Source organism: Ixodes scapularis, unplaced genomic scaffold, assembly GCF_016920785.2.
Source record: "Ixodes scapularis isolate PalLabHiFi unplaced genomic scaffold, ASM1692078v2 PGA_scaffold11__112_contigs__length_91849675, whole genome shotgun sequence".
NCBI lineage: Eukaryota > Metazoa > Arthropoda > Arachnida > Ixodida > Ixodidae > Ixodes > Ixodes scapularis.
Window position 1 is genome coordinate 21,424,286 of NW_024609837.1, and position 18,422 is coordinate 21,442,707.

The window sequence follows — 18,422 nt, forward strand, 5'->3', positions numbered from 1 at the left end:
CCGACAATGTGATTCCCACAACTTTGTTATCAGGTTTTGCGAAAGACAGACTGAAAGAAAACATCTTCTTTTATCTTTAAAATTACTTGGTGAAAAAGTACAGCTTCTTGGTTAATGGCATTGCATGCAAGTATACTTAAGTCCCACTAGGGCCAGAAAACTTGTGTAAAGATAGAAACACTCCTACCCAATATCGATCACGGCCCCTTTAAAATCACCTAAGCCTCTCCATAAAGAAAAAGGGACACAACCAGCTATGTAGAAAGTTCACACAGCATTGTTTATTAGTGCAACTACATATAACTTCCCCCGCAGTCACACACTGTACAAAAATGGTTTACTATGGAGTTCTGACGACGCACAGGCTGGCAGCACCGTCTTGCACCGTCATCAGACGGCTTTGACAATGCACACGGATAAGGCACCGTTGGCGGTAGGCTGATGTGCAGCGGACCTAAGCAGCACATTGTTGTAGTACGCCGAGCTCGCACGAAGGCCGGACATGTGCTGGAAGAAGTCCTCCTTCTCGATTTGCACCGTGAAGTAGTGGAAACCCAGTTCCTTGAAAATGGCCGTCACCTGCCATGGAATGACGGTTTATTAATTTCAAGTAACTTCGCAGATAGAAATGGAAGAAGCATGAAACATTAAACATAGGACAGCCCCTTTCGAAACAACCCCAATTACAAGCTAGCATTATAACAAGCTAAGGTCACAATGAACTACTGTTATATAACAGACTTTTGAACAAAGGTAAGAACAGATTTATTGTCTCGATCGGTGCTCATCATGACGAAAGGTACGCTCACACATGTCGAGGACTATTGCTGCTTTGAGAAGCCAGAGGAAACTAGACACGCGCGACGGGATCGCCCTCCGGCGGAAGGAAAGGAAATTAGGCACGCAAGCGCTTGGAACAACGACAACGAGAGGGCAGTGCGCTTCCCTACCCCTCCTCCTTCCCATTAATTTTTCCACTAAACTTAGTGGGAAAATTTCCCTGCTAAATTTAGAGGGGAAATTTTTCCACTAAATTTGGTGCCGAAATGTTTCTGCTAAGATTGATGGAAAAATTTCCCCACTAAATTTGAGGGGAAAATTTTTCCACCAAATTTAGCAGGAAAATTTTTTCACTAAATTTAGCAGGTAATTTTTTCCACGAAATTTAGCGGGGAAACTTTTCTGCTAAATTTAGCGGGGAAATTTTTCTGCTTAATTTAGCAAGCAAATTTTCCCTGCTAAATTTAGTGTGATGTATCTGCTTATTCTAGCAGAGGGCGGGACATGTTGGGCAGCGCACGGGAACCGCGTGATGTGAACGCGCAGTTTGAAACGGCACGGGCCTCGGTCAGTCAAGAGCCATGATTAAAACAAACAAGTCGAGCGACTAACAACTGCAACTGGGTTCTTATTCGCGATACATCACATTTAACAGGTAAATTTTTCCGCTAAATTTGGCACGGAAATTGGGGAATTTTTCTGTTAAATTTAGCGGGTAAATTTTTGAACTAAACTTACCAGGGATATTTTTCCACTAAATCGCTAAATTTAGAGGGGAAATTTTTCCGCTAAATCACAAAATTTAGCGGGGAAAATAAAGTTTCTGTAAAAGCACACGAAAAATCCATGGAACCCTAGCCATAAACAGCTTCGCTGTAGAAACCATCAAATAAAAAAAAATATCTAATTGTTTGTTCCATCCAGATTGGTTATTCTCTACTGTGCCATGACAGTCTTGAAGGCACCTATCGTTCTTAAATCCAATCAATGATGTATATGAAAAGGAACAAAACCAGTTTCTAGCTAGTAATTGTCCATGCCTGTTATGCCTCTGTGTCCACTGTACATGTTCTGGATCATTTTTACCCTTCAAACCAAAAATCTTTGAAATTTTGTAGAAAGCAGAAGCCACACACCTGACTCAGCACTTTCTGGGCATTGGCATCCTTGGTCACTTGAACGTGAATGGACCCAGCCAAAACCTCACTCGTGTGATACCAGAAATGTTCGTTCTGATAAGATATCACACCGTCCACCTTCACAACCTGCGCACACAATGGAATAAAAGCCGCGAGATGAAGATGCCACATTTCTCGGACTTGTTCCTCAATAACCCGAGAAAGGCACTATGGTTTTGTTTCCGTATGGTTCAAAATGCGTTGGTAACATTGGGCATTGCTGAAGAATTCAACGACACCGCAAAACAGTTGTATCTTTCGAGATTTACTTTCTCCACAGCAAGCCACAAAATAAAAATCAGTTTGGAGGAAACTTCTGGCACATAAAAAAAGTTGTCATTAGGGGTGTGAGAATATTAAAATTTTCCAATATGAATATTCGAAAAAAAAAATAGGTTTGAATAATAAATATGTTTCAAATATAAGTGCACCATTCAGAAATAACAAAACAAATATGTAAATACTTCCTATATTACTTTGCAAACCAAAAATGATAACCAATTCAAGTAGATAGATAAAACTACCCGACTAGGCAGCATATAAACAATGCAATTAATAACAACTGTTACATGAAAGCAGGCAAAAGGTGCAACTGATAAGTTATACAAATTGACAAAATTAAGAGTGTACAAAACTGCACATGTCTAGACAGCATGTAAAATGCAACCTCTAATGTTGTCATACAAACAACTGGTAGTGACCTGTTTTTTTTAAGAAAATAATTGAAATTGCCCTTGACCAGCCAGCAAGTTAGATATCAGCTGCAAGTGCAATAATTGTAAATTATCATGAAAGAAAAATAATTGTTCCACATGTTCAGTATATGAACAACCCCTTTTGGCCATGACGATTGCTCTTGCAGCAGAAAATACCCTTGTTCCTGTAGCGGAAGTTATAAGGGCGCTAGAACAGTGACAATGCATGCTTGGCAAAACGAAAACCAAAACTGCTCCTTTGTCGTGGGCCAATACACACTTGTTTGAACAATTAATGCACACTTTTTTCGTCAAAATCGGTGCCAAAAATACATCCACGTTACAATCGAAACCAAAAGTCGAAATTCAAAAGAAAAAGCAACACTCGGCGGAAGGTGACTAGACCCATCGCCATCGAAACCATTTGTTTACATTCCCATTCCAATAACCGTATCACGCGAAATCTCTCATGTCTACAGACTCTCATGCCGTTAAGACAAAAAAACAAATTCCACTAGGAAGCTTTATTTGAAATAAAGGCCAACATGCTAGCAGTGCTGGCCTTTCGTTGCGTGGCCTCACAATCCCAGCAACCCGACGAGCTTGCAAAGTTGTTTTGGAAGACGACGCTCTCAGAGGCAATGGTTGCGCACTCGTACAAGTGTGAGAAGCATGGCACTTGGAATGCTTTAGACGAAAGCAAGGGGTACTTCTTTGGACAGCGAAGAGCCATAGTCGAACTTCGACAGCGGCGACTAGTGTACGGTATTTATTTTCATGTTGGCGTGCGTTTCATAAAATTTGTTCTATGAGATATGCATTCAAACTTGATTATTTTACCTGCGTGGTAGCATATCAGCAGCAATTTACATTTTAAATACCTGGGAGCTAAATCTGCCTACTAAGTTTTGGAGGCACATCAAATTGTGCAAACATGGTAGTTCTACATAGAACGTAAATGGCAAGGGTTTATACAAAAATTGCTACAATATTCGCAATTTTAGGTGACTAAACACGGCTTTTGAGGAAGCTCTGAATGTTCAGGGCATGTCCCAAGCGTAGACTATTCGGTATTTGCGCGAATATTCATACACTACCCGAATACTTGGCCATAACCGAATAATCGGAAATTTCCGTATACAGTCGCCGACCGATTTTTCGGACTTCGCAGGGACTGAAAAAAATGTCCGAAAAATCTGCAGATTAAGAAACTTCTTTTCATTACGTCTAAGCGGGCTTAAAAAATCCGTAAACAGTGCCTTGCTCCAGGTTACGCCTCCATTTGCATTTGGCAACTTTCTATTAGCTTGAAAATCGCTGCCTTCTTTCCTAGCATTATGGTCAAGTACTTTCTGCTTTTCTTAGCGAAACATTGTGGAGGCAGAAGAACAAATGGAGCAATGACATCCAAACCAGCAAAGTCCAAAAACACGATTCACAGAGACGAGATTGACATGAGAGGCGCAAGTTCATGACTGCAATGACGAATGAACAAAGCATAAAGCAAAATAGTAACAACAATGATGATGATAATGACACGCAGCTAGAGAAAAAAAAAAGCCGTGCAGCGTCATTTAGCAACAGGACTTAGCAGTACTCATGTAGTGCTGCCAAACCAAGTCAATCTATGTGCAGCCAACATAGAATCCAAAATGGCCGCTCCTCGATGGTGTATCCCGCTGATCGCTCGCAACAATTTTGTCTGAAAAAATTTACTTTCGGACTTCCAGCTGTTCGAAACATCGGTCTTTAAAATGCACTATTTCTATTGGGTAGGTCACAGTTCCTCCTTTAGGCCCGGAATATCCAACAAGTCTGAATTATCGACGTCTAAAAAATCAGTCGGAGACTGTATGTGATTCTCGAATCCAACAGGAGTCAAATAAGAAAAATATTCGATTCGTATATGAAACCTCGAATATTCGCACACCCCTAGTTTTCATCTATTCGTAACAACCCCTCTGTGGTGCAAGGCATGCCTGTTGTATCAGTACAGTCATGTCCCGTTAATATGAACCCCATTAATTTTAATACCCCAATATACTACAGGGTGTTACAGGAAAGGCTTTCGAAAATCCCTAAAAATAGGGTGGTTTAGAAAAAAAAGCTAACTTTTCTGGGAACAAACTGCCGGCCATGGCAAGCATCGGGAGATGCAAAACAAACATGCCAGTTAACAAAAAAACTTACTAAATAAATTTTTAGTTTCTGAAAGTGAACATAAGGTTCCCATTAGAAACTTGCTGAGCATCATTGAAAACCACTAAATGAACTCATTTCACAAAGGTATAAGGTAGGGGCAGCATTTTACGGCGTTCCCACAAAACGCTCAATTTGGACGCGTCCCTAGGTTTCAGTTTCTTATCGTAGCACATCTCCGCGACAACGGTTCTGCTCCCCAGTGGCTGAGACGTACACCAAACGGGAGAAGGACCGCTGGCGCAAAGATGCTCTCCCGTAAGAGACTGAAACCCAGAAACGTGCCCAAATTGAGCTTTTCTTCGGAAAGCCGTAAAATGCCGCCCCTGCCTTGCCTCTCTCTAAAATGAATTGATGTAGTGGTTTTCGAAGATGCTTAGCAAGTTTCTCATTTGAACCACATGCTTATTTTCACCAACTAAAAAGTCAACCAGTAAATTATAATTAATTATTTAGCTAATTAGAACGTTTTTGCAATTCTTGACGTCGTCTGTGGCCGGTAATTTGTTCCCAAAAATAATTTCTTTTTTTTTTTTCTTTTTCTCTACCACCTTATTTTCGGGGATTTTTTGAAGCCTTCGCTGAAACACCCAATGTGTTTCAGCGAAGGTGTTTCAGCGAAGGCGTTTTGGGAACAAACCAAGTAAACGCGTGCGCTTTCGTCTCGTTATTAGGGACATTTGTTGGGAGAACGGAGGTGTCTACACTGATGAGGCACGACCGCACTTTGTTTCAGGCAGACTCACACTTATGCGTGGCAATCCTTACTCAGCATTTATTAGTATTTGTTATACAGGCAAAGCTGTCATAAATTTCTTGTATGTACTGTATACCACCAAAAGATTAACAAGGATATTGTTTTTTAATTAAAAAAATGCATAATGGAATGCAAAGTAAAAAAATTATAGCATCCTTATGAGTTGCATTTAGTACTGTTTTAAACAGATCTAATGTTGTATACAAGATATTAATTAATTTTATTTTTCGCTTCCATTTTGCCGATGCCACCCTCCAGCACCGAACTGGGGCGTCGGCACGCTGCAACAGCAGCTTTCTTTCTCCACCAGCTTTGTTGCCCTTCTGGTAAAAATAAACTTGAAACCTAAACTTAAAAAGAGGAAAAACTGTCCCTATGCATGCAGCACACTAACAAACCATACCTTGGCAAGTGCAGTGGTCAGCTGCTTGTCCTGCAGCTCCAGAGGACACCTGAGCACCAGGATCAGGGAGGAGTGCTTGAGGAGGGGCAGCACGCTCAGGAAGATGAGCACGGCGATGAAGAGGGAGCACACGGGGTCCGCAATCAGCAGACCAAACTGGTCGATGAGCAGCGACGACACGATCACGCCCACGCTGCCCAGGGTGTCCGCCACTATGTGCAGGAACACTCCTGCGGAGGAAGTCCAACATTAGACTTACTCATACAGGCTCATACAGACTCTCAGAACGCCGGCTCCTTCAAACAAGCTCTCGGAATGCCGAGCCCTTCAAACAACTTTCAGGGTGTAATCTCCTTCAAACAAACTCTCGGACAAAACGCCAACCTTGAGGACCTACCGCATGATGCAGGAAAGAGCATCTACCATGGGATGCAGTACCTACTCTAAGTACTTGCATAATGAACACATTTTTCTTCCCGAAAAGTCTATACATATTAGGGGGGGGGGGGGGGGGGGAGTACATTCATTACGCAGGGTAAAATTTCTGCATTAACACACTTTGCGCAAAGTTCATTACACAGTCTAAGCTCGTTAAACAGACCTTGATTTTGACCAAGATTTCAGTCTGTTGTAAGAGGAGTATGTTGTATGCAGATATAAAGTTGAGTCAATGGTATGTGGAGGAAAACCAACCGAACTTCACAAATCGGTATGCTATATCTAAACATCTGTTGTAACCAGGTCTGTTGTAATGAGTTTAGACTGTAGCTGCCAATATGGTATGGCAGGGCACTGTGGCATAGCTCCACTGACGGAGGCACACTTGCGGCTAGTCATGGGAGTGCCACAGTAACCATGCTCTATAAATTGCTAATCTTTTCGGGCGCTTTCGGTGTACCTTTCGCTGAAGGAAAAGTACCCTTAGAAGCTCACGGAAAGCGATGCGACCGTTATTAGGCCTAACCACTTCTACGATTTCACTGTCCACACGAAGGTGTGCTTGTCAACATCAATGCATCCGATGGGCAAAGCATGTCCGGGACTGGGCGATTCCCTGACCCCAGCTTTGCTAGGTGCGTGCGCCACTCGGTTTCACTGTTGATCGCTACCACAACTATGCACTTGCAGCCATTACGAGCGCATGCACTGCTATGCTATGCTTGGCTTGGCTTGGCTTGGCCGCTTGGTGGCAAAAGAAAATCGGCTTGGCGGCTGGCCGAGTTGGGCGCAGTTCAAGACTCGCGGAGCCGAAAATTGAAGGTAAATTTATTACGTGAGGAAAAAAACAACTATTGATGCCTGCTGTTAGGGATGTGTTTATTGTGCGAGTAAATATGGTATCTCATGACACAAGAGAGAGTGCAGGCGCCGCTTCCCACCTGCCCTCACCCATTCACTTACGTTACCTTCGTAGTCTGCTCCAGCGGCCTGTGCGCCCAGAGTTCTCGCAGCCAGAGGAGCGAAGTTCAATCCGCACGTACAACAAATCGTCTGATGGGTCGTACGGTGTGTTGGAGACGATCGAATCCAACTACCGTATTTACTCGCATAATGAACACACTTTTTTTCCTGAGAAATTTACAGATATTTGGGGGGGGGGGGCTTTCATTACACAGGGTAAACTTTTTGCATTTACACGCTTCGTGCAAATGTCACATAAGGTGCCAATATGATACAGCAAGGTACTGTGGCACGTCTCCAGTGATGAAGGCGCACCCATGGCTGGTCGGGGGCGCGTTACAATAACCATGTTTTATAAATTGCAAACCTTTTTAGGGCACTTTCAAAGTGCCTTATGTTGAAGGAAAAGCACCCTACGAAGCTCACTCAGCACGAAAAGCAACATGACCGTTCTTAGGCGATATATATTGCTAGTATCCAGCAGGCATGCTCATGTATAATCCGGGACTACGCGTATAAGAACTCGTACGGAGTCCAACCCCCGACCCCCAAAGCCCGCTCGCATGGATCAAGTTTCGTTCACTGAGACAAGAACTCGTACAAAGTCCAACCGCCGACCCCCGAAGCCCGCTTCCACAAATCAAGTTTCGTTCAAGGAGAGGCTACAAGACACTCTCAGCCTACAGCGCAGCGTGCACCTCGCTGTGCCGTTCTGTTGCGGTTTAAATAAACTCATTTACCCGGAGTATGTGAAATTAGGCCTAACCACTTTCACGATTTCACTGTCCGAGAGCGGACCACAGACGACGGCTTGTTTGTTGACATCAATGCATCCGATAGGCGAAGAACGTCAGGGGCTCGGCAATTCCTCGATCCAAGCTTCGTCAAGTGTGCGCGACACTCGGTTTCACGATTGATCACTTCCGTAACTACCGCAACTACACACTTGCGGCCATTACGGGACCAGCCTGGCTTTGCTTGACTTGGCCTGACCACATGGCGGCAAAAAAAAACTGGCTTGGTGGCTTGCTAAATTGGACGCAATTCGAGACTTGCGGATCCGAAAATTGGAGGTGCGTTGATTACGGGAGGGAAAAAAAATCAAAACATTGATGCCCGTTGTGGGGGATGCGTTCATTATGAGAGGGCGTTTATTATGTGAGTAAATGCGCTATAGTCTGTTGCAGGTTTTAAGGAAAGCAGGACAAGCTCTTCTACTACGCCCTCCACTCTTTCAACTTTAGCGGAGGAAACGTTAGGAAGTGAGTGGGGAGGGGAAACCTGCAATTACGGCGAGCAGAGAGCTTTGTGGAAGGAGCCTTTCCTTGACCTGCAACAGACTATACACGCTGACAAATCATGGTGTGCTAATTGAGTGCAATGCTCCGATTGGTCAGCGCCTGGTCACATTCAGTCGTCTTTCCAATCCGTTGGAAATTTTTGCAGTGCGTGTGTCTGACACACTGGTCGAGGGCAGTGGCAAAAGAGCATGAGATGTGTGTGGTTCCTCACTAAAAATTATTTTTGGCACCGGCAGAGGGTGCTACACATTGATTTCATTAAGGAGGGGCAGCCGGTTGTGACCATATGGCCACAACTGAAAGGTCACAACTGGAAAGCAGTGAAATCACCTTGAAGGTTTGCATTCCTGCCAGCAGCGTGGCTGTGCCCATGGTTGTGAGTGTGGCCATGGCTGTGGCTACTATGGCCGTGGTTGTGAGCGTGGGCATGACTGCTGCCGCCGCCGTGACTGTGCGTGTGCCGGAAGGCGAAAATTCCTACCAGGTTCACAAGAAGCCCAGCCACTGACACAGTCTGAAAACAGAGGAAAGCGAAAACAAAAACTGTCAGCAATATGGAGCCTGCCGGTACATTCTAAAAAGCAGAAACAGAATACCGAGAAAAATAAGATTATCCTCACTGGTTCTGCGGTGGTTGGAAGCTTTGATTACGATTTATAATCGGAACCTAGGAGTCCCACCGCCGACAGAGACGAAACAATTGCGACATCAAGAACACCTTAGCTCGTTATGAGTTTGGCTGGCTGTACATGTAGCATATTGCCATTCTGTGTAAGTTCTATTTTACAAGTTCTATTTTTATTTGAATCTGTGCAGACGAGTATCGCAATTACGGTGATCACAATTCGTAAACCAGCCCGAATGCAAGACGGTGAACGGCACGCGATACACCACACTGCGCAGTGGCGGCTATGCGTCAGGGTCCCAGGGGTGGGCAGTACTTGATGTAAGAGCCACACCAGAACAGCTGCCAGCTCTTCGAGCCGCTTGTTTTCACACGATGCGCGGTCACACATTGTTTGATCGAGTGTCGAGATTGTGCAACCGTACTGGAGTGCCAACTCTATGTTTCTCTGTATCAACATGCGTAGTCCGGGCAGTTTGGGCTTTCGGCACTCGTCAATAGACATTCCTCGTCCGCAAGCAACCAAAAACTGCGCCACTGGACGCAAGATCGACCCTGTCGGAAAAAACGGTGCACCCGTGGCATCCGCAGCGGCGCGGGACCTTTTTACTGTGACGGCAAACAAAGAGGCTTTTGCAGGCCAAAATTGGGATGCGTCTGGATGCTCTCTGGAATTAGAGGTCAAGCTTGCAAAGCATGTCGCAGAACCGTAGTACTGTGAGATTCAGGACAAAAAAGTGAATAAATGCGAATGGCAAAATTCACATACCAACCAGAAACTACCAGGAGTAACAAACAAAGAAAAGCAAATAAAGGTTCTTCTATGGGAATCATTAAACAGAGTTTGTTGAAAGGCCTTCTTTGCGTGTTCTCCTAGTCAACAATCGGGATTTTGTCAAATCCCAAACGTTTCTGTTCTATTATCGCAGAAAGCTGTCTGAAGCCGAAAAACACTGCAAACATGACTGTAGAGCGTTAACTTTTGCGACGTACCAAAAGGCGTTCGGTCTTCACTTGAGGAGGGTCAAAGAGCCTGGTGACTGCTTCGCTGAACACCATCAGGGCAATCACAACGAGGAACAGTCCATTCATGAACCCGGACAGCACCTCCACCCTTCCATAGCTGAAACGGACAGCAATCATTTTCTAAGAAACTCGCAGTGTCCAATGACGGCATATAGACGACAATAATTATAATAAAATTCTACGACACCAATGATAAAAAGGTATCATGCCTTAAATGGTTCATTTTAAATGACAGCAACAACTTTAATTCATTGTAATGATACTAGCTGAAGAAAAACTATTAGATCATATCTTCACGTTTTTTACCAACTCCCTGACTGTCCACTGTTCAGGCACAAAATATGGGGGTACATGAGACATGTCGCCTCTTTCCCAAGTCACATTTTAAGGCCCAAATGCAACAAGGTAAGAGAAAAAACCTTTCCTTAAAAAGTGACAAGACTAATGTCTACTCGATGGCAATGCCATCCTCTGCTGTTCTTACGGTGCCTTTCAAATGTCCTTTGTGGCATCGAGAAAACCCGATAAGCTTGAGGGAACCTCCAGACGTCCTCCAAAATGACGGTGAAGGAAAAGCTGAACCATGCGGGGACGGTTACCCGAAGGGAAAGGTGCGAGAGGCGGCTCGTCTGGCGAGCAGGGAAGCAGCCAGGCCCATGACGAGTGCGGAGCAGTCGAACAGCATGTGGAAGCCGTCTGAGATGAGCCCCAGCGAGTTGGTCCACATCCCGTAGAGGAGCTCCACCCCTGTGAACAGCTGAAACAGAACGGCAAGTCGGACACCGTCGCTGAGAGGAGACAACCGCCAAAAACCATGGGAGCAGAAAGCAGAGAAACAAAATGAGAGCATAAATGAGATAACACTGTGAGAACTGTGACTCCTGAACATCTATGCACGGTGTTAATGTAGGCCGCTTTAGCGGCCACCAGGAAAAAGAGGTCGTGCTTCGACGGCATTGCTTCAGTATTTCACTGCGAAGCGATTTCCTTCGAACCTTCTTACAAAATGAAGTGGATGCGATTGGCCACTGAACTTCTTAAAGGGGCACTGACACCCCAAAGGTCGTATTTATTTTTATTGTCTAAAACGATGCAAGTTGCAGTCATAGACACGCAAAAAAAACCGCATCGCGAAAAAAAACTTTCCCGCGCGCGCGCGCGCCTTTTTATTTTTGGCGTTTGATTTTCCCGCCTCTCGCCTCCTCGCTTCTTTTGATCGGTGACGTCAAAAATCAGGAAATTTAGAAGCTTTGTAGGCGACATCTCTATAACATTTAATAACGGCAATCGTAAAACATGTTTTTTAACGCAATTGCGAACGCACTACGGCCCTTCTTTTTGAAATACCAAAAATCGGGAGTTCGTTGTGGTGCCGTCTCCTGGATTTTTATCCTCCAACGGAAAACAGGCGACACCGCTCAAAACCGGTCCGCCGTAACGCCGCCGCTCACTCCTTTCCTCCTCGCTTTGGGTCGCCATGGCAACAGCAGGGAGTGGTGAAAGAAAGTCGACTCTCAGGTCTCCGCGATTTTTGACGTCAAGGCACCGGCGCCGATCGCGCGGGAACTTCGAATTCGGCATTTGGAAATTGTTTTTTTACTTCACAAATACTGAATTCCCAAACTTCAAATTTTGAGGGTAATGTCCCGGCATCGTTTTCAATCGTTTCGGATAATAAAAAAAAATATGATTTTGATGTGTCAGTGCCCCTTTAAAGGAAACAACCAGAGTGATGAACAAGAAAGTCGCATGAAAAAAGAAGCTAGTCACCTTAAGCAAAAGCTATTCTACTTCCAAGGCAGTCAACAGCATTCATAAAGTCTTTATTGGAGTGCTAAGCAAGGTATTATTATTGTTACCAATGTACAAGCAATGCCCGACTTGCACTCGGAGCATTCAACACCAAAGCCTCAGTGTGACAGACTCGCTGCCACAGTGGAACACCAAGCTGCAGAGTGGGACTCCCAAGGCTTGCATCGACAAGGAGAAACCCCCAACACATGCAGTACCATATTCGTTATACTACCATGCAAGGCGAAACTAGTGGTGCGTGCATCCTTTTATGTTTTTTACGCTCCTGCCTTTCCTTATTTAAGGTTTTAATTGTGATCTGCTTACCTTTAGTCTGAGTTCGAGAAATCAATTCGGGTATGAAAGAATCTAGCATCCCCTGTTTTCGTGTTTTTCGGTAAAACTCACAAATCAAAAAAACAACTTGCTGTGTGTTTTGCAAATTTTTTTTTTTTTTTTTTTTATGATGCAACATAAAAATTAGATTTTGAAATATGGGTTGATATTTCCATAAAAGACCAATTAGTGTCATGTTAGTGTCATAACTTTGGATGCAATCTGCTGTAGACCCAAAGGATTGTGATGAAGATGTACTACTCTAATGTCCCCAAAGATAGCCCCCATAAAATCGAAAGCAAATGGGGTGAAAATAAAGAGTAAGCTAACTTTCGGTGTGCGATAAAAAGAGAAGTTGAAAAAAGGCTACTTTCATATTTTGTGAGCTACGAAACTTTTGATTGCAGGGAGGGGCGATGAACCGAAGATGCCTGTCCCTCCCAGTCAGCAATGTTCGCTCATCTCCTGTCGTGGCTAACTAACACCGTTTCTGCTGAGGTCGTGGCTAAGTAACACCATTTCTGTTGAGGTCAGCATTGACCAGGGCCCTGCAATTACTTCTAGAAGTGGACTATCTTTCAGTATTTTTTTTAAACACTAGCAAATCGTGCCAAAAATAGAGGGGGCGGGAGTTGTCTTTAGGAGGCTGGGAATCTCTCGAGATATTATGGTATACTAACACACAAGGAATACATTCATATTTAGCTAAAAGCACCGTTATTGAAACCTCTACAAAAAACTGAGCAGTGCTAACCTCCTCAACTTGTGGCCAGGACAAGCTGACAGGCGTTCTCTTGTAGGTTTGTACCACCAATATTCATCACAGTCATGTGCCAGTGTTGGCAGTTTTCAGGGGATGTGCTATGTTCAAATGTTGTTAAACTACAGCAATTTCTGCCACTGCACCAATCGATCGCTAACATAAACTTAAATGTGTATTCGCCGGAAGACTGACTGCTACCGAGAGCAAGCCGCATGCCCTTGTCCTATCCGTGAGCCGCAGTTGCCTCTATGCGAGTAAGACACTTGTGATCCAGATGACTCGCAAGATTACTAAGTTTTACAGGGGAGAGAAAGAAAAAAAAAATATTACTTGCTCTTATCTTAGACGTCTCATAGTGGAAAGTATGTTTTAGATCTCTATTTTCATGTGCCAGCTCTGTTGTGTCCCACTATATGCAACATTCAAATATTGATCCGATTGCCATTTCACTGTCACTTTACTTCAAACCAATTTCACTGCGGCGAGACGATTGAAATGCCCTTCGAAGTCGGGTTTGTTAAAGATTGGGCCGACGGTTGGCCCTTTCACCACACCACCCAGAGACCGACAACACTCTTTCCAGGTTCGCCTCGTTAGAGCTCCGTAACGCGTGCAACAGAGTGCCCGCAAAGCCGCGTCTGTGCGCTCACCAGGTTGATGCAGAGGAAGTAGAAGATCCTCCTGGAGTCAGACTCCTTCATGATCTGCGTCAGGCCCAGCTTGAGCAGGTGCAGGAAGGAGTAGCCGGAGCCCCTCTGGAGCGCATCTCCGTTGAAGTTGTACAGGGGGTGGCCGCCACTCGAGAAGCCCACGAGGGTACCCTTGGAGCCTTTCTGGTCTGGAGAGCTCAGCACGACTGTCGCTGCCCAAAAACAAAACAATGTCCGGTCAGTGTCACCGTAGTCACTAGTAGGATGAGAGTGGCAGGGAGGAGTTTAATGAGGTGTGACAAATAAGTTCCGGGGCTGCTTTTGTCAAGTAAAAAGAGAGGGCAGCACAGTGGTGCGAATGCAGCAATCGAAAAAAGGGATCTTCGCATCTCCTCATACCAAAAGGGATATAAGCGCGGCTACAAATGCTCTGCGAACATTTAAAGCCGCGCTACATGATTTCTTGTGACCGCGTGCATGGGTACAATGGCAATTTCACCACAGACTGCAAACCAGTACGAGAGCGAACATCAATTCTGCATCAAACTCGGCATGTATAAAACAGAGACCTTTGAAATTATTCAGCAGGCTTGTGTCAAAAAGCAGTGAATTTGCAGAGCATTTTAAGTGGCATTCGCGCCTCGAGAACGGGAGAACGTTGCTGGAAGACAAAGAGCGGTAGGGCGACCTTATCCCACCTCCCCTTGACTTCATTGACGTTCTTCCATTCTGGAGGTGCGAGCACCACTCAAAACACCTCTCACACTTCGCTGGTTTTTGACATAAGCCTTTTAAATCATGGCAGAGGTCTCCGTTTTAGATCTGCTGAGTTTGACATAAAATTGATGTTCGCTCTCGGTTTCGTTAGCAGTCCATGGAGAGGTCGCCATTATGCTCGCGCATGTGATCAAACAAACTCGTGTAGCCCAGTTACAAATGTTCATAGAGCTGTGCCCTTTGGTATAATGAGACACGAAGATCCCTTCCTTCGACTACTGCCCCCGCATCACTCTGCTGCCCTCTCTTTTTACGCTACAAAATCAGTCCCGGAATTTTTTGATCACACAATGTAGTTTGCCAAAACGTTCGGGGCTCACGAGATGCCGAAATGCCATCGAAGGCAGCAAGTGAGCTTGCTACCCTAACCGATAGAAATAGGTCATATTCACGACCAATAATTCGGCCAGCTGGAAGTCCGAACGTTCCAAGTTTTCTAACAATCAGCGGGAAACACCACCGCGAAGCGGCCATTTTGAATTCTATGTTGGCTCCACATGAATTGGCTTGGTGTGGCAGGCCTCATTGAGTACTGCTAAGTCCTACCACTAGGTGACGCTGTACAGCTTTCTTTTTTCTAGCAGTGCGTCATTATTATGATCATCATTGTTGTTACCATTTTGCATTGATAATTCGCCATTGCAGTCGTGGACTTGAGCCTCATCTTGAACTCATTCCGGTGAATCATGTTTTCAGAGTATGCTAGCTTGGACGTCATTAACCATCTGTTCATCCGCCGCCGCGATCTGTCGCTAAGAAACGCAGAAAGTACTCAACCATACCGCTAGAAAAGAAGGCAGCAATTCTCAAGTTAATAGAAAGTTGCCAACACCGACGGAGGCGTAACCCGAAACAAGGCACGTAAGCGTATCCTGAAACAAGGCACTATGTATTTATGGCTTTTTTTAAGCCCGCTTAGACGTAATAAAGGCAGGTTTTTTACCCCTTAAGTGCCTTGGACGAGCTGAGCTCGTCGGCCACTTTCTGGCTAAAAATGCCGTGGACGAGCTCAGCTCGTCCAGTGGTTTCTTCGGTTGCCCTCAATTCCACGGACGAGCTAGGCTTGTTCGAGTAGTTTTGCAGTGCTGATCATAGATGGCAGCACTCATATTAGTTGGCAAATATTTTTTTCACCTCCACTGATTTTGGCGTAATAAACTTTTCCAATTTTAAGTGTAATACTAGAGGAGTAAAAATTCAAAATAAAAAAAATCTGGCACTTTTAGGTTACTTTTGGAAAAAAGAATTTGGCACTTAAGGGGTTTTAATCTGCTGATTTTTCGGACTGCTCTATTATTCGGATTATTTTTCGGTCCCTGCAAAGTCCAAAAAATCGGTCGGCGACATGTATTTACAGATGCTGGATATATCGGCTTGATGGACTAGCACTTGTTATCATTTATTCTCGAACGAGAGTCGTGATGCTCATAAACGAGGCCCGTGGATATAGTTTCGCACAGAGCCCACATCCAGGCAAACATAGCGTTCTATGGGAAGACCTAAGTGCAAATGATTCTCGAGAAAATGCAATCTACGTTGAATACTGGGTATAAGTGACACATTATAATGTCATGGCACAAACGGCTTTCCAACCCCCAACTGATTACAGCCAGCATGCGTTCCGGAGAATGGGAGAATGCTGCTATCATTCTGGATCGTGACGGTAGCCAACACAAGCATGCAATTGTGTTGGCCGCTGTTCCAGTGTCAGATCAAGATTATGCACCATTTGGGCATGGCACAGGAAGCAGTAGTCTGTTTCTATAATCACAGCTGCCACATTCTTTCTGATAAATATTCGTGACAATCAAAATGGCCTTCTGCGTTTCTTTCGATGGGTTTTCACGTGGATATCAACCCTTTTAATTCGAAAGTTTGCAGAAAAAAAGAACATATGACAAACATTAAACAATGACAACCAGCAACATTAGGAGATTTCGGAATTTAAGATATGCTAACTCTGATAAACGTAAAATTAACAATCTAAGATAAACTACAGAAACATACCTTCCAAATTGCACCAAAAGTAGCTCCGAATAAATGGAATTTCAACCATGGACATTGTGCCCTTACCAAAGGATAAAACATGGCATACAGTACAGTCAACACTAAAAAAGACTAGCACACGTAGCTAATCGATGGCCAGAATGACAAAACCGTCAAACGCAGCGCTGCGTTATCCAAATTAAACCGAAAACGAACGGTCGAGCCGTTCTGATTTCTCAATCGCAGGGACGTTTCAACAGCCAGTTATCATTTCCAAATAATATTTTTGTTCTCTATAGGTCATCTATAATTCTCGCCCATTCAGCATTTTAAAAGCACCTGGTGGTAGTAAAGAGGTCAATAAAAAAAAAAAAGATGTCGCCGCTCTCAACAAGCAAGCACGACAAAACCCCATGTGTGCGGATAGGACACTAAACAGTTCAATCGGAAACGCATTTCTGGCGCCGCGATTGCGCCGGTCTTTCTCGGTGCCGACCGTACCCGCCGCGTCAAAGCGAGCCTTACCCAGTACAAACATGAGCCAGGCGAAGACCAGACCCCCCGACAGGAGGTGCTGTTCGGGGGTCGGACTCCCCCAGTAGTTGGGAAGGCCCAACGCGTGCCCTCTCCACGCGAGGGCGAGCGCCAACGCCGCCGAGAACACCGTCAGAGACCCGAGCTTGGCCGAAGCCTGCGGCCCCAGCCGGGCCTGGCACACGGACTCCACGTAGTAGTCCAGGACGAACAGGACGATGCCCGAGAAGGCCATGGGCGGCAGGAAGGGGACGGCAGACACGTGGTCCTTGCCGGCCTGAGAGGTCCGGAGCGTGGACAGTGGTGAAGAAGCGGAGTTAACTCCGAATGACGGTGCAAAAGGCACGCTGTATTCATGCTCGTTGTTAAAAACAGCCCGCACGGTGTGTTGCCGGAGGCACGGATGTCCAAGCATGTCCACAAAACATTTATGGAACGTTTGGACATCCTCCGGACGTCTGCAGGACCAGAAAGGACAATGGCCAACAGCTTTCGAGACAATGATGTTCCCCAAAGAAACACGGCTTTTTTACCATGGTAGACATAGGTCTACCATGGTATTTTTGAGAGACTGGAAGTCCCTCAAAAATATTTTTTTTAAGTGCCTGGTTAGGGCATGTATCCAAAAAATAAGCATTTTCCAAACAAGAATAATTTTGAGCACAATGTTTACATCACCAGATTCATTTTGAATCATACTGTGCAAAACAAGAGACTATGGCAAGAAAAAAATTCCAAGGACACCTAAGCACTTCTTATGAGCTGTGAATGTGAAAGCATCCCTGACACCCTGATGACTTCTGCGCTGCTGGGTGAGGCAGCGGCAGGAGTGCGAAGCTCGGTGCAGCGCGTGCCGAGATCCTGTGTCCTCTCATCATCATCATCGCCCTAGATGAGGGTACCAGTTGACGACGTTAGAGCTCAAAGCGTAAGGTTAGGGCTAACATCAGGCGAGTGCATACCCACATCCCCCCCTCACGTCTAACAGCTGTGCGTACCGGATGACGTTAGACCTCAAAGCATAATGAAAGGCCTAACGCCAGGCCAGCACATACCCGTGCCCCCCCCCTCCCACTGCGCCGTCAGCAGTTCAGCTGGCACCTTAGCAACGATGATGCCATTGCTATGGAGCCACAAAGCGCATCACAGCCAATGGAAATTTAGGTCCGGTTTCGCTCAGAGGAACTTAAATGCTGTTTATTGCTGCTACAGACCACGAT

The 18,422-nt window shown here is 45.0% G+C and overlaps 1 protein-coding gene across 1 annotated transcript in view; it reads right to left on the bottom strand.

The window, feature by feature from the left end:
- Nucleotides 1-259: 259 nt before the first annotated feature.
- LOC8053650 (zinc transporter 5) overlaps nucleotides 260-18,422 on the bottom strand; it is a 29,090-nt gene continuing 10,927 nt past the window's right edge. Inside the window, exons 9-16 of the mRNA XM_029984023.3 lie at nucleotides 17,194-17,479; nucleotides 13,906-14,117; nucleotides 10,965-11,122; nucleotides 10,333-10,462; nucleotides 9,045-9,228; nucleotides 6,013-6,242; nucleotides 1,917-2,045; nucleotides 260-579 (exon numbers count right to left, since the gene is read on the bottom strand). Of these exons, the coding sequence (XP_029839883.2) occupies nucleotides 391-579; nucleotides 1,917-2,045; nucleotides 6,013-6,242; nucleotides 9,045-9,228; nucleotides 10,333-10,462; nucleotides 10,965-11,122; nucleotides 13,906-14,117; nucleotides 17,194-17,479 (1,518 nt within the window). The 3' untranslated portion in view covers nucleotides 260-390. The remainder of the gene's footprint in view (nucleotides 580-1,916; nucleotides 2,046-6,012; nucleotides 6,243-9,044; nucleotides 9,229-10,332; nucleotides 10,463-10,964; nucleotides 11,123-13,905; nucleotides 14,118-17,193; nucleotides 17,480-18,422) is intronic.